The sequence below is a fragment of the Gorilla gorilla genome, chromosome 23 (assembly GCF_029281585.2).
Source record: "Gorilla gorilla gorilla isolate KB3781 chromosome 23, NHGRI_mGorGor1-v2.1_pri, whole genome shotgun sequence".
Taxonomy (NCBI): Eukaryota; Metazoa; Chordata; class Mammalia; order Primates; family Hominidae; genus Gorilla; species Gorilla gorilla.
In genome coordinates this window covers 39,311,061-39,330,025 of record NC_086018.1, presented here as the reverse complement: position 1 = coordinate 39,330,025, position 18,965 = coordinate 39,311,061, and the positions used below count along the sequence as shown (strand labels likewise).

Below are 18,965 nucleotides of genomic sequence, written 5' to 3'. Positions count from 1 at the left end.
TGATCTTTTTATTTCTAAAATTCAGCAAAAGTGACAATGTCATTGTAGAAGGGAAGAATGTTACAGGGACAGCAAGTGCTCCCTGATCTCCCCCTTCACCCTAGGCTTCTCCAGGAGGGAATCACACTCTGCTGGGCTGATGTGTTTCCTTAGGGCTCTTTTCTAGGAATGCATGCATGCAGACCTATAAAGAATGCTTACTTCTGGCTGGGCACGGTGGCTCATGCCTGTAATCCCAGCACTTTGGGAGGCAGAGGTGGGTGGATCACCTGAGGTCAGGAGTTCAAGACCAGCCTGGCCAACACGGTGAAACCCCATCTCTACTAAAAATAGAAAAATTAGCCAGGCATGGTGGTGGGTGCCTATAATACCAGCTACCTGGGAGGCTGAGGCAGGAGAATCGCTTGAACTCAGGAGGCAGTGGTTGCAGTGAGCCAAGACTGCGCCGCTGCACTCCAGCCTGGACGACAGAGCAAGAACCTGTCTCAAAAAAAAAAAAAAAATGCTTACTTTTGTTTTGTGGGGATTTGGGGATTGTCTCTTTCTTTTTGTTTTTTTGAGATGGAGTCTTGCTCAGTCACCCAGGCTGGAGTGCAGTGGCGCGATCTCAGCTCACTACAACCTTTGCCTCCTGGGTTCAAGAGATTCTCCTGCCTCAGCCTTCGCGTAGCTGGGACTACAGGCATGTGCCACCATGCCCAGCTAATTTTTTTTTCGTATTTTAGTAGAGACAGGGTTTCACCATGTTGGCCAGGCTGGTCTTGAACTCCTGACCTCAAGTGATTCACCCGCCTCGGCCTCCCAAAGTGTTGGGATTACAGGCGTGAGCCACTGTGCCCAGCCATCTCTTTCTTTTTTTAAACAGGAATGAGGTCACATTATATAGTTCTACAACTTGTTTCTATCGCCAAACAATCTCCTGCAACCCCCAGCAAGTGACGATACATACATGAGGCACAGGGTTGTAAGGCTCCAAGGAGACAGGGCATAGAAAGCTTGTAACAGTGCCTGGACCACACTTAGTGATCACTAAACAGCAACCATCCTTCCTTCCCTTCCAAGGCTGTAATACAGAACATGCACTACGTGCCAAGCAAGAGTGAGGGGCTAAGGATACCCCAGCGAACAGGGCAGATGGGCCCAGGCCTCATGGAGATTCCAATCTAAAGGGGGAGAACAGTCAGTGAACAAAGAAACAGGTGGCTACCAACTGGGGTCCAGGCACAAAAGGGCAAGGAAGACACTGTGACATCTGTGCACGTGTCTACCTCCTACCTCACTGACAACCTCCTGGAGGCCAGGGCCTGGGTCGGAGTCATCTCTGGTCCCCAGTGCCCAGCATGGAGCAGGAGCTCGGTCAGTATTTGCCCAACAAAAATTGGGAAAAGAGAAAGTTCCCTAAAGCAGAGCCAGGAGCCCTTAGTTACTTTCCCTGGCCATTTACTAACCCTAACTGGGTCCCGGCTCCTTTCTATCCCCTGTGGTGCAGATGAAAGCTGCTCTGTCCTCCTCATGAGTAAGTACCAGTGAGACCTAGGTGTGGATCTGTTGTGGACACTCTAAAATGCTATATGGGTCAGGGGACCATGGTCATAAAGAAAGGCTTTTTTTTTTTTTAATAGACAAGCTCTTGCTTTGTCAAACTCAGGCTGAAGTGCAATGGTGCAATCACAGCTCACTGCAACCTCCACCTTCTGGGCTCAAGTGATCCTCCCACCTCAGCCTCCTGAGTAGCTGGGATCTCAGGTGCGTGCCATCATGCCCAGCTAATTTTTTTTTAATTTTTTGTTGAAACAGGGTCTTGCTATGTTGCTCAGGCTGGTTGCAAACTCCTGAGCTCAAGTGATCCTCCCACCTTGGCCTTCCACAGTGCTGGGATTACAGGCATGAGCCACTGTGTCTGGCCAAGAAAGGGTCTTAATTGTGAACTAAACAGAATTAGCAAAACAGGCACACGCCACCATGCCCGGCTAAATTTTGTATTTTTTGTAGAGATGGGGTTTTGCCATGTTGGCCAGGCTGGTCTCAAACTCCTGACCTCAGGTGATCCGCCTGCCTCAGCCTCCCAAAGTGCTGAGATTACAGGTGTGAGCCACTGTGTCTGGCCTCATCATCTTTAAAATGAGAATAATCACAGTATCTGCCTCTTAGGGTTATTGCCAGTATTAGGTGAGTTAATACACACAATGCATCCTAGCAGTGCCTGGCACCCAGTCAGCGCTCAGAGAATGGGAGCTAGTGTTAACATCAGGATCTGCAAGGCCATGTCACAGGGGAGGAAGCTGAGACACAGAAGGATGTGGTGGCTGGGCCCAAGTGAGGGCCAGAAGGTCAGAAGCCTGGCCTCTGAGCAGGCACCGGCGTGGCTGCAGAGCCACACTCACGTGGGGCAGGGCGAGGGAACACCGGCTGCTGCACTCGTAGGCCTCCTTGTGGCGTCCCAGTTCATTGAGAGCGCGTGCCTTGCGGAACAATGCCCGGATACTCTCGCTGTCCAGACCCAGCGCCTTCTCGCTGTCCTCCAGCGCCTTCTCATACAGGCCCTGCCGGAGAGGAGCATGTGGTCACTGGTCAACACCTGTTACCCTCCCTCCCCCAGGCCTCCTGCCCCTGCCTAGGAAGGAACACCAGCTTCCCTTCCTGGCAGAGACAGAGGAGCTGAAGTCTTGGGTCAGGGACAGGGCTCGAGGCTCCAGGAGAGAAGGAAGCACTCTGGTGTCCAGCCTCTGATCAAGGGTGTCTGTGTGTCCAGCTGATGGGGCTGCAGTGGGCATGGGCAGGATACTGCAGGGAAGGGCCTGAAGATCTACAACCATGAGCCCGGCCACTCAAGCACGTCTATTTCCATCTCTGCCTTTGGTTGGGAACATGATGGGCTGAGAGTAACAATGGCATCTCTAAGAGGCAGTGAGACCATGAAGGCAGCTCTGTGTGCAGAGTGTACAAGGGTTAACCCTGAGGCATCCGGGAGCCATTTATCCAGAAGAGTTCGCTGGATGGCAGAGGTGTCATGGGGTCCTCTAGAGAGCCTGCAGCAGAGCCTCCCACAGGATCTCATGAACCTGAGTCAGTGGGTGCACAGGACAGGGAAGAGGAGGAGGCTGCAGCTCTAAGGAGGAGAGGAGCGGGAGGATGAAGGCACTGAAGTCCGCAAAGAAACAGGAGGCCGAGGCTATGGGAGGAACAGTGAGGAGGCCGAGGCTATGGGAGGAACAGTGAGGAGGCCGAGGCTATGGGAGGAACAGTGAGGAGGCCGAGGCTCTGGGAGGAACAGTGGGGCCGGGAGGGAGGAGCAGGAGAAGTCAGACTCCCACCAAGGCCCAGGGTCACCCCAAGATTCTAACTTACTTCATCTAGGGCAGGGCTAGGGCTAGGGCATCAGTATCATTTTTTTAAAAAACTTTTTATTATGCATCCGTACTTTTAAAAGCTCTCCAGCTGAGCATGTTGTACAGTTGAGATTAAGAGCCACGAGAACAGACAATGAAATTCTGAAAGCAGGCTGGGAGGAGCCTGGCCCTGGTCTACAGGCTCACTGGTGTATGGGCCTGGCTCGACTGGGCATCCAGGGTATCAGGGCAGCGGAGGAGGAGAGAAAAGAAGGTGCCAGGCTCACCATGGTGAAGTAGCAGGCGGCCCTATTGACATGCAGCTTGCACAGCAGCTCCCGGGGTAGGGCCACCTGGTCGGAGGCAGCGTAGTCGGCCACGTTCAGCCCTTCCATGTACTGCACCAGAGCCTGCTTATAGTCCTTCTCCCGGAACAGATCATTGCCCTCAGCAAACAGATTCTGCACCAGCTTGAGCAGAAAGGCCTGTTGGGGGCAAGGTGTGTAGGGGGCTCATGACCTCTGGCCCCAGCTCTGGCACCGGGCCCACGCCTCTCCCCTGCACATCTCCGCCCTTCACCTTTGCTCAGCCTGGCAGCTGACACTCACCTCATATTCTTCTTGCTTTAGGGGTAGTGTCGACCTATCAGGAAAAGAAAACACGAGGCCTGGGTGAGCCCGGCGGTCCCAGCTTCATGGAGGTCCAGAGCTACTCCTCCAACTCAGACCTCAGCCATCACCTTGTGGACTAGGGTGAACAGACTGCGGTTTTCTTCCCCTAAATCATTACCATGCAGGCCTTCCAGTTCTGATGGAAGGACCTGCATGTTCCTTGGGGCCAGACAGCCAGGTTTTGCCAGGTACAGGTGTTGAGAAAGAGCAGACTGATCCCAGCCCCACCTCCGGCCTGACCCCAGTTCCAGCCCCACTTCCAGCCACAGCCCCAGCTCCAGCCCCAACCCAGCCAGCCCCAGCCCCAAGCCAGTCCTAGCCCAGCCCAGTTCCAGCTCTACCTCTGGCCCTGGACCTAGCCCCAGCCCCTGCTGCTGAAAAAACCAGCCATCCTCTGCTGAAAAAACCAGCCCTCTCCTAAAGGAAAGCAGGCGGATAAGCCCTTTCTCAGTTACATGAGAGGAAGGAGGGAGGAGCCACACTTGGGCCTAGGAGGCCCCCAGGACTGGAAAAGGACAACAGGAAAATCAGACTCTGGCCAAGGCAGAGCGGGGGAAGGCTCCAGCTGCAGCTCAAGGCCAGGAGGAGAGGATGGTGTAGGGGCTGCTGCAGCAGGAGTGCCAGGGAAAAGGCAGGAAGTATGAGCGTTGTCAGGGAATTAACACCTAGAACAGGCCTTGGGAAGGACCACGCCCCATCAAACCAAATCCGAGACCACAGGTCCACAGACACTGAGGCACCGGGAGTCCATCTCAGGCCCCTCCCCTGCCGAATCCCACATAACACATGCCCCAGCCAATGCCAGGTCTTCACTGAGCCTGTCAGCCCCTCATGCTGGACTCAACAAATCATTCTAGGTGGGGTCTGGGCACCTGCTCCCTCCTGTGGCTAATGCTCCCTCAGTATGAAAGAGGGCATCAGCCCAGGAGAACTGAGGTTCATCTCTCCAATGGGCTCAATGGCCAGGCTGGAAGGGAAGCTGGGCTTTGTCTCCTAGTCCTTCATTCCACAGAGGGAAAAACAGACGCTCAGAGTGGCGCAAGGACTCGCCCAAGGCTGCTTGGCAGGAAGGCATCGGATGCAGGGCTGGGGAGATCTTTCCGTTGCCTGGAGATGCTGCCAGCACCTGGGCAGGAAAGAGCGGCCTAGGCTAGTGCGTGAGAGGTGGGCAGAGGCACAACGCCGGGAGGGCTGTGTATGCACGTGCGTGTGGAAGGTGTCCCCAGTTGTGACATCGGGGCTCACCAGCCCACCTCTCACTTGCCTCCCCACTGTCTGGGCCCCAGCCCTGCCCTCCCTCCCCATACTGCTGCAGTGTCTGTCCCCTCTGTTGCCCCCACCAAGGACCCCATCACTGGAGGCCTCCTGCCTCCAGCCTACCCTCTTCCAGCATCAACTCTACCTGCGGTCCTAAGACATCTTTTTTTTTTTCCAGACAGAGTCTCGCTGTGTCGCCCAGGCTGGAGTGCAGTGGCCTAATCTCGGCTCACTGCAACCTCCACCTCCCGGGTTCACGCCATTCTCCTGCCTCAGCCTCCAGAGTAGCTGGGACTACAAGCGCCCGCCACCACGCCCGGCTAATTTTTTGTATTTTTAGTAGAGACGGGGTTTCACCGTGTTAGCCAGGATGGTCAGGATCTCCTGACCTCGTGATCTGCCCGCCTTGGCCTCCCAAAGTGCTGGGATTACAGGCGTGAGCCACCGCGCCCGGCCGTAGACATCTTAAGGTCCTCTGCAAGCTAGGGCCAACTCACCTGTCCCAATTCACTTAGGGCTCTCAGGGCATGCTAAGCACATGAGGCACACGTGCACCAACACAGCGTAGGAGGAGTGGGGCAAAAATACCGGGACTGATGTGAAAAGCAGTGAGTCCCACTGTGCTTCCTGCAAAGCCTTAGGAGGCCAACAGATGGCTTCGGGGAGGCTGCCTTGTAGCTGGGCCTTCCTAGAACTCCCCTTTGGAAAGGAGAAGGAGGGGACGAGAGTGAACATTTACCCCAAGCACCACCTGGTCCCTTAACCTTCACAATGACCCCGTAGGGGAAATGGGAGAACTGGGCTGGGAATCCAGCTCTACAGACATCAGTGACTAAGGCTGGGGACGCAGAACTCTTCTTATGGAAGACAGCAGTGGCCGGAGTCACCTTGTTCACCAGACTGGCCTCTGAATAAATTGCAACACTTCCCAATTCCCCAAAATCAAACCCTCGCTCCCCAAAATGGGAGAGGACCTGCCGCCCATGAAGAGAGATGTGCTAGCAGCCGCTCTGATGACCAAGTCTGAGGAGGGTTTGCAAACTCCCAGCCATGGCAGCAAGGTGGGGTTGGACAACAGCCCAGGGAAGGGGTGCTGAACTTGGGGCCATGCTCTAGATGCACCCAAAACCCCTAATCAAATCAGCCCAGCGCAGGACACCCTCCAGAAGCGGCCAGGAAAAGTGACTGCGTTGTGCGCTGAGGAAGGAGAATGTGTTGTGTCAATATGAACACTCGCTCTGTGAGAGCAGCATGGATACCGAGGGCGTGTGAAAAGGGACCCAGTCTGCGGTGACACGGGTGAGAAAAGGCAAGGGAGTATGCTGGGCACAGCGGCACGCGCCTGCAATCCCAGCTACGTGGGAGGCTGAGGTAGGAAAACTGCTTGAGCCCAGGAGATTGAGACCTGCCTGGGCAACACAGGGAGACCCCATCACAAAGAACAGAAAAGGCAAAGAGTGTTTTACTGGTCTGTGTGAGAGAACAAAAGTGGGGAGTATATAAGGGAACATAGAGGCGAATTCCAGTTTTACGGGGAGCCCTATTTAAGAAAAAGAACACAAAATAATGAACACAGGATTGCAAGGCTGCATGCCTTCCAGGGCCTCGGAAGGGGCTCGTGCAAGTGAGAGGCCACGATGCCCACGTTTCATTAGTGTTGTGATAATTATGCCTCTGAGGATCTCTTTAAGAGCAATAAGAGAGCTCTCCCTCTCCCTATCCCTCCCCTTCCCCCTCCCTCTCCCTCTCCCCACGGTCTCCCTCTCTTTCCACGGTCTCCCTCTGATGCCGAGCCGAAGCTGGACTGTACTGCTGCCATCTCGGCTCACTGCAGCCTCCCTGCTTGATTCTCCTGCCTCAGCCTGCCGAGTGCCTGCGATTGCAGGCGCGTGCCGCCACGCCTGACTGGTTTTCGTATTTTTTTGGTGGAGACGGGGCTTCGCTGTGTTGGCCGGGCTGGTCTCCAGCTCCTAACCGCGAGTGATCCGCCAGCCTCGGCCTCCCGAGGTGCCGGGATTGCAGATGGAGTCTGGTTCACTCAGTGCTCAATGGTGCCCAGGCTGGACTGCAGTGGCGTGATCTCGGCTCGCTACAACCTCCACCTCCCAGCCGCCTGCCTTGGCCTCCCAAAGTGCCGAGAGTGCAGCCTCTGCCCGGCCGCCACCCCGTCTGGGAAGTGAGGAGCGTCTCCGCCTGGCCGCCCATCGTCTGGGACGTGAGGAGCCCCTCTGCCTGGCTGCCCAGTCTGGAAAGTGAGGAGCGTCTCTGCCCGGCCACCATCCCATCTAGGAAGTGAGGAGCGCCTCTTCCCGGCTGCCATCCCATCTAGGAAGTGAGGAGCGTCTCTGCCCCACCGCCCCGTCTGGGATGTGAGGAGCGCCTCTGCCCGGCTGCGACCCCGTCTGGGAGGTGAGGAGGGTCTCTGCCCGGCCGCCCCGTCTGAGAAGTGAGGAGACCCTCTGCCTGGCAACTGCCCCATCTGAGAAGTGAGGAGCCCCTCTGCCTGGCAGTCACCCCGTCTGGGAAGTGAGGAGCGTCTCCGCCTGGCAGCCACCCCATCCGGGAGGGAGGTGGGGGGGTCAGCCCCCCGCCCAGCCAGCCGCCCTGTCCGGGAGGTGAGGGGCGCCTCTGCCCAGCCGCCCCTACTGGGAAGTGAGGAGCCCCTCTGCACGGCCAGCCGCCCCGTCCGGGAGGGAGGTTGGGGGGTCAGCCTCCCGCCCGGCCAGCCGCCCCGTCCGGGAGGGAGGTGGGGGGGTCAGCCCCTCGCCCGGCCAGCCGACCCGTCCGGGAGGGAGGTTGGGGGGTCAGTCCCCCACCCGGCCAGCCACCCCGTCCGGGAGGTGAGGGGCGCCTCCGCCCGTCCGCCCCTACTGGGAAGTGAGGAGCCCCTCTGCCCAGCCAGCTGCCCCATCCGGGAGGGAGGTGGGGGTTCAGCCCCCCGCCCGGCCAGCCGCCCCGTCCGAGACGGAGGTTGGGGGGTCAGCCCCCCACCTGGCCAGCCGCCCCAACCGGGAGGTGAGGGGCGCCTCCGCCCGGCCGCCCCTCTGGGAAGTGAGGAGCCCCTCTGCCCAGCCAGCCGCCCCGTCCGGGAGGGAGGTGGGGGGGTCAGCCCCCCGCCCGGCCAGCCGCCCCGTCCGAGAGGTGAGGGGCGCCTCTGCCCGGCCGCCCCTACTGGGAAATGAGGAGCCCCTCTGCCCGGCGGCCACCCCGTCTGGGAGATGTACCCAACAGCTCATTGAGAACGGGCCATGATGACAATGGCGGTTTTGTGGAATAGAAAGGGGGCAAAGGTGGGGAAAAGATTGAGAAATCGGATGGTTGCTGTGTCTGTGTAGAAAGAAGTAGACATGGGAAACTTTTCATTTTGTTCTGTACTAAGAAAAATTCTTCTGCCTTGGGATCCTGTTGATTTGTGACCTTACCCCCAACCCTGTGCTCTCTGAAACATGTGCTGTGTCCACTCAGGGTTAAATGGATTAAGGGCGGTGCAAGATGTGCTTTGTTAACCAGATGCTTGAAGGCAGCATGCTCGTTAAGAGTCATCACCACTCCCTAATCTCAAGTACCCAGGGACACAAACACTGCAGAAGGCTGCAGAGCCCTCTGCCTAGGAAAACCAGAGACCTTTGTTCACCTGTTTATCTGCTGACCTTCCCTCCACTGTTGTCCTATGACCCTGCCAAATCCCCCTCTGTGAGAAACACCCAAGAATGATCAATAAAAAAAAAAAATACAAAAAAAAAAAAGTAATAAGAGAAAAAGGTTACTCAAAATATTTTGTGTGTAAAAAAAAGAGAAATAAAACAAAAACAAGTGTCGGGCTGGATGCGGTGGCTCACACCTATAATCCCAGCACTTTGGGAGGCCGAGGAGGGCAGATCACGAGGTCAGGAGTTCGAGACCAACCTGACCAACATGGTGAAACCCCGTCTCTACTAAAAATACGAAAATTAGCTGAGTGTGGTAGCAGGCGCCTATAATCCCAGCTACTCAGGAGGCTGAGGCAGGAGAATCGCTTGAACCTGGGAGGTGGAGGTTGCAGTGAGCCGAGATCGCACCACTGCATTCCAGCCTGGACAAGAGTGAGACTCCATCTCAAAAACAAACAAACAAAAAAAAAGTGTGGCGTGTGGGTGCTCAGAGGCATACAATAGGAAGAATGTGAGTTTTGAGTTTTGTGGTCAACCAGGCTTGGGCTAGAATGCTATTCCTCAATAGCTCCATGACCTTAAACAAGTTGCTTAACCTCTGTGAGTCTCAACTTTCTCATCTGCAAAATGGAAATAAGGCTACCTACTTTACTGGGCTGTTGTGAAGATTAAAAAGATGATGGATTGGCCAGGCACAGTGGCTCATGTCTGTAATCCCAGCACTTTGGGAGGCTGAGGCAGGAGGATCACTTGAGCCCAGGAGTTTGAGACCAGCCTGGGCAACATAGCAAGACCACGTCTCTACAAAAAAATTTTAAAAATGGCCTAGTGCGGTGGCTCACGCCTGTAATCCCAGCACTTTGGGAGGCCGAGGTGGGTGGATCACCTGAGGCCAGGAGTTCAAGGCAGCCTGGCCAACATGGCAAAACCCCATCTCTACTAAAAATACAAAAATTAGCCAGGCATGGTGGCACACACCTGAAATCCCAGCTACTCGAGAGGCTGAGGCAGGAGAATCGCTTGAACCCAGGAGGCAGAAGTTGCAGTAGGCCGAGATCATGTCACTGCACTCCAGCCTAGGCAACAGGGCAAGACTCTGTCTCAAAAAAAAAAAAAAATTAGCTCGCTATGGTGGTGTGCACCTATGGTCCCAGCTACATGGGAGGTGGAGGCAGGATTGCTTGAGTCCAGGAGGTCAGGAGCACCATTCACTCCAGCCAGGGCAACAAGGAGAGATTCTGTCTCAAAGAAGACACAGATGTGAAGGTCTCAGCACGGAGACTGAGACTGTAACAGAGGGACCATTGATTTATCAGAAAACTCGTGCAGTCATGCAAGAGAATTAACAGGGAGTGCAAATGTGAAGGGTGAGGGCAGAATTACCTACTGGACAAGACTGAAGGGTAACCTGGGCCAGGGAGCATGTGTGCATGTGGAGTTCACGCACAGCCACACCAGCCCCTTCCTGGCCCCTCCCACCTGCCCGCACCCCAGCGCACACAGGAGCCTTGGCAGCAAAGGCTCAGCAGCAAGAAAAGGGAGCGCTGGGAGGGCGTGGCTCTCAGAGAACCCACCCTTGCCCACCCAGCCGTCCAGCCCCTGCCGCATGCAGGCTTACTGAATGAACTGCAGCCCTTTCTCGATGTCCGCCTTCCGTTTCTGCCTCTCCATCAGTCTCTGGGGAAGAGAGCACAGTCCATCAGTCAGTCAGCAAGAGCCAGGCTGCCGTCAGCCACTACCACTTCGTGGGTCCTGTGATTGGGTGCTCTCACTCCCACTCTCATTCCCTTCCCCATGTCGGGAGGCGTGTCCCTGAGGGCGATGACCACCCTCAGGCCGGTGTCCTCCACACCCATGGCCCCCTGGACTCCTAGATTGTGTGGTACCCTCAAGGGACAAGGGGGCATAGAGGGCACCTGCCCTTTCCCACACAGGCTTGAGCTACAATACCGTATGGACACCCTCAAGTTCAAGGGAAAACTCTTTTTTTTTTTTTTTTTGGATACAGAGTCTCCCCTGTTACCCAGGCTGGAGTGCAATGGCGCCATCTCGGCTCACTGCAACCTCCGTTTCCTGGGTTCACGTGATCCTCTTGCCTCAGCCTCCCGAGTAGCTGGGATTACAGGAGCCCACCATCATGCCCAGCTAATTTTTGTATTTTTAGTAGAGACGAGGTTTCGTCATGTTGGCCAGGCTGGTCTCGAACACCTGACCTCAGGTAATTCATCTGCCTCAGCCTCCCAAGGTGCGGGGATGACAGGCATGAGTCACTATGCCCGGCCCCCCTTTTGTTCTTTTTTTTTTTTTTGAGATGGAGTCTCGCTCTATTGCCCAGACTGGAGTGCAGTGGTGCAATCTCAGCTCACTGCAACCTCCACCTCCTGGGTTTAAGCGATTCTCCTGCCTCAGCCTCTGGAGTAGCTGGGAATCCAGGCATGCACTACCACGCACCCAGCTAATTTTCATATTTTTAGTAGAGACAGGGTTTCATTATGTTGGCCAGGCTGGTTTCAAACTCCTGACCTCAGGTGATCCACCTGCTTTGGCCCCCCAGAGTGCTAGGATTACAGGCGTTAGCCACTGTGCTCAGCCAACAAAGGCTTTCTTTTAGAGCATATGTTCTAGTGGAGAGGCACACGACAATAAATACATCACATAATACAGGAAGGATACATGCAATTAAGAAAAAATAATAAGATAGAGTGACAGGGCGCTATAATTCTGAGTAGTCTGAGAGGCCACTTTGACCTTTTTTTTTTTTTTTTTTTTTTTTAGCCGGAGACTCACTCTGTTACCCAGGCTGGAGTGCAGTGGTGTGATCTCAGCCCACTCCAATCTCCACCTCCCGGGTTCAAGTGATTCTTGTGCTTCAGCCTCCCAAGTAGCTGGGACTACAAGCACTTGCCACTATGCCCGGCTACTTTTTGTTTTGTTTTTTTTGAGAGGGAGTTCCGCTCTGTCGCCCAGGCTGGAGTGCAGTGGCGCGATCTTGGCTCACTGCAACCTCCACCTCCCGGGTTCAAGCGATTCTTCTGCCTCAGCCTCCTGAGTAGCTAGGACTACAGGCACAAGCCACCATGCCCAGCTAATTTTTTGTATTTAGTAGAGAGGGGGTTTCACCGTGTTAGCCAGGATGGTTTCGATCTCCTGACCTCGTGATCTGCCTACCTTGGCCTCCCAAAGTGCTGGGATTACAGGCGTGAGCCACTGCGCCCAGCCTACTTTTTGTACTTTTAGTACAGATGGGGTTTCACCATGTTGGCCAGGCTAGTCTCAAACGCCTGACCTCAAGTGATCCACCCGTCTCAGCCTCCCAAAGTGCTGGAATTATAGGCATCAGCCACTGCGCCTGGCTCACTTTGACATTTGAATGGAGATCTACGTGTATGATGTGAGGGAGCCAGCCCTGCGGATACCTGGTGGGAAAGGGCTCCGGGCAGAGGGAACGGTGAGTGCAAAGGTCCTGAGGGAGATGCCTTGTTGGTGTATCTGAGAATGTGCAAGGAGGCTGGTGAGGATGGAGCAGAGTGGGCAGTGGGGAGGGTGGTGAATAGGAAGGTCAGAGAGATTAGCAGGAAAGACCACATGTAGAGGTATTTTCATTTTCTTTTCTGAGATGGTTTCACTCTGTTGCCCAGAATGGCATGATCACTGCAGCCTCAAACTCCTGGGCTCAAGGGATCCTCCCACTTCAGCCTCCCAAGCAGCTGAGATCACAGGTGTGCACCACCGTGCCTCGCTAACCTTTAAAATTTTTTGTAGAGACAAGGTCTCACTATGTTGCCCAGGCTGGTCTTTTTTTTTTTTTTTTTTGAGGCAGAGTCTTGCTCTGTTGCCCAGGCTGGAGTGCAGTGGCACAATCTTGGCTCACTGCACGCTCCGCCTCCCAGGTTCACGCCATTCTCCTGCCTCAGCCTCCCGAGTAGTTGGGACTACAGGCGCCTGCCACCACACCCAGCTAATTTTTTGTATTTTTAGTAGAGATGGGGTTTCATCATGTTAGCCAGGATGGTCTTGATCTCCTGACCTCGTGATCTGCCCACCTCAGCCTCCCAAAGTGCTGGGATTACAGGCGTGAGCCACCGCGCCCAGCCTCTCAGGCTGGTCTTAAACTCCTGGTCTCAAGTGATCCTCCCACCTCAGCCTCCTAAAGTGATGGGATGACAGGCATGAGCCACGTGTGTCACCCAGCCCACAGAGGTTTTGTAGACGGGGTAGACTGTGGATTCCACCCTAAGGTAGAGGAGTCACAGGAGCTTTTAAACAAAAGGGCCACTCTATGTCTAGCTTTGCTCTACAAAAAAATGAGTTGTCACTAAATAACTGAGATTTATTTAAATCTCACAACATCCCCATCAGGCAGGAAAATAGTACTCCAAGAGGCTAGGAAAGTTATTCAAAGCCATGCAGTCAGCCTGGATCCTGGGTTCAATGACACCGCAGAGATGGGCATCAGGCAGCCTGATTAACAATGCGTCAGGAGACCAAAGGCCCCAGCCCTACAGGCACCTAACACCCCACACCCTTCCCTCCTCTGGGAAAAAAATTTCTTTGTTTTGAGATAGGGTCTCGCTCTGTTGCCCCGGATGGAGTGCAGTGGTGTGATCTTGGCTCACTGCAGCCTCCATCTCCTGGGCTCAACTGATCTTCCCCTCTCAGCCTCCTGAGTAGCTGGGACCACCACACATGGCTAATTTTTGTATTTTATTTTTTTTTTAGAGATGGGGTTTTGCCATGTTGCCCAGGCTGGTCTCGAACTCCTGGGCTCAAGAAATCCTCCCACCTGAGTCTCCCACAGTGCTGGGAATATAGGCATGAGCCACTGCGCCCAGCCAGAAAATTCTTATAGGGAGGGTGTTACACCCTGGATGTTTGTGCCCCCTCTCCCATTCATATGTTGAAGCCCTAAACCCTATATTTGGAGACAGGGCCCATAAGGAGCTAATTAAGGTTAAATCAGGTTATGATTCAATATTTTGTTGGATGAATTCTCTCTCTGCACCACATGGCTGCTGCCCAGGAATGGGGGAAGGATGGTATTGGCAATTCAAGACTGTCTTTCTGGCCGGGCACGGTGGCTCATGTCTATAATCTCAGCATTTGGGAGGCCGAGGTGGGTGGATCACCTGAGGTTAGGAGTTCGAGACCAGCCTGGCCAACATGGTGAAACCCCATCTCTACTAAAAATATAAAAATTAGCTGGGGGCCAGGCATGGTGGCTCACACCTGTAATCCCAGCACTTTGGGAGGCCGAGGCAGGCGGATCACGAGGTCAAGACCAGCCTGGCCAACATGGTCAAACACTGTCTCTACTAAGAATACAAAAATTAAGTCAGTTGGGCGTGATGGTACATGCCTATAATCCCAGCTACTCGGGAGGCTGAGACAGGAAAATCGCTTGAATCCAGGAGGCAGAGGTTGTAGTGAGCCAAGACTGTGCCACTGCACCCCAGCCTGGCCGACAGAGCAAGACTCTTCTCAAAAAAGAAAAGAAAAAAAATTAGCTGGGCATGGTGGCACACGCCTGCAATCCCAGCTACTCAGGAGGCTAAGGCAGGAGAATCGCTTGAACCTGGGAGGCAGAGGTTGCAGTGAGCCAAGATTGCGCCGTTGCACTACAGCCTGGGCAACAGAGCAACTAACTGAGCCCAGGAAGTTAAGGCTGCAGTGAACCGTGATCGTGCCACTGCACTCCAGCCTGGGCAACAGAGTGAGACCCTGTCTCAAAAAAAAAAAAAAAAAAAAAGGCCAGGCGTGGTGGCTTACGGCTGTTAAGTCCAGCACTTTGGGAGGCCAAGGTGCGTGGATCACCTGAGGTCAGGAGTTTGAGACCAGCCCAGCCAACATGGTGAAACCCTGTCTCTACTAAAAATACAAAAATTAGCTGGGTGCGATGGCATGCGCCTGTAATCCCAGCTTCTCCGGACGGTGATGCTGGAGAATTGCTTGAACCTGGGAGGCGGAGGTTGCAGTGAGCCAAGATCACACCACTGCACTCCAGCCTGGGCAACAGAGCGAGACCCTGTTCAAAAACAAAACAAAACAAAAACAGCCGGGCATGGTGGCTTACTCCTATAATCCCAGCACTTTGGGAGGCCAAGGTTGGCGGATAACCTGAGGTTGGAAGTTTGAGACCAGCCTGACCAACATGGAGAAACCCCATCTCTACTAAAAATACAAAATTAGCTGGGCATGGTGGCGCATTCCTATAATCCCAGTTACTCAGGAGGCTGAGGCAGGAGAATCACTTGAACTCAGGAGGTGGAGGTTGTGGTGAGCCGAGATAGCGCCATTGCACTCCAGCCTGGGCAACAAGAGACAAGGGAGAAACTCTGTCTCAAAAAAAAAAAACAAAACTATTTGGATAGAATGAATGTATTTTGTATGTGATAAGGACGTGAATTTGGGGGGATGAAGGGTAGAATGTTGTAGACTGAATGTCTGTGTCCTCCCCAAATTCATATGCTGAAGCTCTAATCTCTAATGTGACTATATCTGAAGATAGGTCCTATACAGAAGTACCTGTAATTAAGGTTAAATGAGGGCATAAGGGTAGGGCCCTGATCCAACAGGATTACTGTTCTTATAAGAGACACTAGCAAGCTTGCTCTTTCTCTGTTTCCTCCCTTGCATGCACCAAAGAAAGGCCATGTGAGGACACAGTGAGGTCTGTAAGCCAGGAAGAGAGCCCTCACCAAAAATCAAACAGGCCAGCACACTGACTAGGACTCCCAGTCTCCAAAACTGTAAAGAAATAAATTTCTGTTGTTTAAGCCACTCAGTCTATGGTATTTTGATATGGCAACCTATGCAGACTAATACAGTGGTTAAAAGGACATTTATTCTCAGTTAAAGACGGAGGTATGGCTGGGCTTAGTGGCTCATACCTGTAATTGGGAGGCTGAGGTGGGAGGATCGCTTGAGCCCAGGAGTTCAAAACCAGCCCAGGCAACATAGCAAGACTCCATTTCTACAAAAAAAAAAAAAAAAAAAACACTAGAAATTAGCTGGATATACTGGTACATGCCTGTAGTCCCATCTACTCAGGAAGCTGTGCTGGATGGATTGCTTGTGCCCAGGAGGTCAAGGATGCACTGAGCCGAGATCGTGCCACTTGTACTCTAGCACTCTAGCACGTGCATGTGGAAGGTGTCTCCAGTTGTGACATCGGGGCTCACCAGCCCACCTCTCACTTGCCTCCCCGCTGTCTGGGCCAGCCTGGGCAACTGAGTGAGACCCTGTCTCAAAGAACAAAAAGAGAGGGAGGTGAGCATCTTGAAAGCGTGTGTCAGGCATGACTCAGAGAAGGCACCTGGTGGAGGAGCAAGAAGCATATAGGCCAAACAAACCTCCAGGATCAGATTTTTTAAATTTTTATTATTTATTTATTTTTTTTGGAGACAGGGTCTTGCCTGTATTTTTAAGTAATAATAATGATTGGCTGGGCATGGTGACTCATGCCTGTAATCCCAGCACTTTGGGAGGCCGATGCGGGCAGATCACGAGGTCAGGAGTTTGAGACCAGCCTAGCCAATATAGTGAAACCCTGTCTCTACTAAAAATACAAAAATAAGCCAGGTGTGGTGGCACACGCCTGTAGTCCCAGCTACTCAGGAGGCTGAGGCAGAAGAATCACTTGAACCCAGGAGGCAGCGGTTGCAGTGAGCCGAGATCGTGCCACTGCACTCCAGCCTGGGTGACAAAGCAAGACTCCGTCTCAAAAAATAAAATAAAATAAAATAATGATGATTATGGGCCGCACATGGTGACTCATGCCTGTAATCCTAGCACTTTGGGAGGCGAAGTGGGAGCATCACTTGATCCCAGGAGTTCAAGACCAGCCTGGGCAACACAGTGAGACCCTTATCCCAAAAATAAAAAATAGGTTGGGCGCAGTGGCTCACACCTGTAATCCCAGCACTTTGGGAGGCCGAGGCAGGTGGATCACTTGAGGTCAGGAGTTCGAGACCAGCCTGGCCAACATGGCGAAACCCCATCTCTACTAAAAATACAAAAAGTAGCCAGGCTTGGTGGCACTCGCCTATAGTCCCAGCTACTCGGGAGGCTGAGGCAGGAGAATTGCTTGAACCCGGGAGACGGAGGTTGCAGTGAGCTGAGATCGCAACACTGCACTCCAGCCTGGGTGACAGAGCAAGACTCCATCTCAAAAATAAATAAATAAATAAATAAAATAAAAATTAAAAAGGGCAAAAAACATAAAAAGGAAATTCACAGGAAAATAAATTATTAAGATACTCAAACTCACTGATTAAAAAAAGATGCCGGACAGGCGCGGTGGCTGACGCCCGTAATCCAAGCACTTTGGGAGGCTGAGGCGGGCAGATCTCCTGAGGTCAGGAGTTCAACACCAGCCTGGCCAACATAGTGAAAACCCGTCCCTACAAAAATACGAAAAAAAAAAAAAATTAGCCAGGCATGATGGCGGGTGCCTGTAGTCCCAGCTACTTGGGAGGCTGAAGCGGGAGAATTGCTTGAACCCGAAAGACCGAAGGAAGTTGCCGTGAGGCGAGATGGCACCACTGCACTCCAGCCTGAGCGACAGAGAGAGAGACTGTCTCAAAAACAAAATCAAAAACACAAAAAAACACAAGATGCCAATTTTCACCCATGAGACTAAGGTGAAAAGAAAGCCTGGTTGACGAGGGTGGAGAAACTGGCACTCCCAAGCCCTCCCTGTACGTATACTGACAGTGTAAACTGGAATCATCTTTGAGAAGCAATTTAGCAACATGTACTAAAATGAGCAAGGCAGGCCCTGCTGGCTGCACCCAGCAGCCAGTTTCCCCTCTTGCTCCTTCAAGGTTGTCCATTTCCCAGGCACTCAGGTGAACCTTCACTGGGCTAAGCCAATCAGAATGGCCTTTTTCCCTTGCCAGTGATTGGCTTTGGTAAGGGCATGTGACATCTGGCCGGGTACGGTGGCTCACGCCTGTAATTCCAGCACTTTGAGAGGCCAAGGTGGGCGGATCACGAGGTCAGGAGATCCAGACCTCGTCATCCTGGCTAACACGGTGAAACCCCATCTCTACTAAAAATACAAAAAATTAGCCGGGCGTGGTGGTGGGCGCCTGTAGTCCCAGCTACTAGGGAGGCTGAGGCAGGAGAATTGCTTGAACCCGGGAGGCGGAGGTTGTAGTGAGCTGATATCGCGCCACTGCACTCCAGCCTGGGCGACACAGCGAGACTCCGTCTCAAAAAAAAAAAAGAAAAGTCTGACCCAAAACATTACCTGCTTCTGGAACTGCCCCACCTCATTTTTTATGTGAGAAAACAAACCCCCATTTTGAGCTAGCAATTCTGTTACTTGCAGCAAAAATTCCTCCAAATGGTAAAATGTCCTTTCACTTTGACACAGAAATTTCACTTCCAAGAATTTAATCTATGAAAATCCCTACACATGTACTCAATTATATTTGCATAGGATGTATTATGATTATAATTGTTTTGTTTTTGAGACAGGATCTCTGCCGCCCAAGCTGGAGGTCACTTCAAACTCAACCTCCCAGGCTCAAGCGATCCTCCCACCTCAGCCTCCCAAGTAGCTGGGACCACAGGCACGCACCATCACGCTTGGCTAATTTTTTTGCATTTTTTGTAGAGACAGGGTTTCACCACATTGCTCAGGCTGGTCTCGAATTCCTGGCCTCAAGCAGTCTACCCACCTCAGCCTCCCAGAGTGCTGGGAGTACAGGCATGAGCCACCATGACCAGCCAGGGATGTATTATTATTATTTATTATTATTATTTTAGAGGCAGGGTCTCACTGTATCACCCAGGCTGGAGTGCAGTGGCACCATCGTGGCTCACTTCAGCCTTGACCTCCTCAGCTAAAGTAATCCTCCCCAAGTAGCTGGGACTACAGGTGTAGGACGTATTATTATTATTATTATTATTATTATTATTATTATTATTATTATTATTATTTTAAGACAGGGTCTCACTCTGTTGCCCAGGCTGTAGTGCAGTGGCATAATCTCAGCTCATTGCAGCCTCAGCCTCCCAAAAAGCTGGGACTATAGGAATGTGCCACCATGCCC

General features: G+C 53.1%; 1 protein-coding gene across 2 annotated transcripts in view; it reads right to left on the bottom strand.

Annotated features, from left to right (window-relative positions):
• Window positions 1-18,965, bottom strand: part of ZC3H7B (zinc finger CCCH-type containing 7B) — a 59,838-nt gene that overhangs the window by 30,332 nt on the left and 10,541 nt on the right. For both annotated transcript variants that reach the window (XM_063705008.1, XM_031005513.3), the window contains exons 2-5: window positions 10,526-10,584; window positions 3,938-3,971; window positions 3,617-3,814; window positions 2,385-2,543 (exon numbers count right to left, since the gene is read on the bottom strand). In XM_063705008.1, coding sequence (XP_063561078.1) covers window positions 2,385-2,543; window positions 3,617-3,814; window positions 3,938-3,971; window positions 10,526-10,578 — 444 coding nt within the window. In that variant the 5' untranslated portion in view covers window positions 10,579-10,584. The remainder of the gene's footprint in view (window positions 1-2,384; window positions 2,544-3,616; window positions 3,815-3,937; window positions 3,972-10,525; window positions 10,585-18,965) is intronic.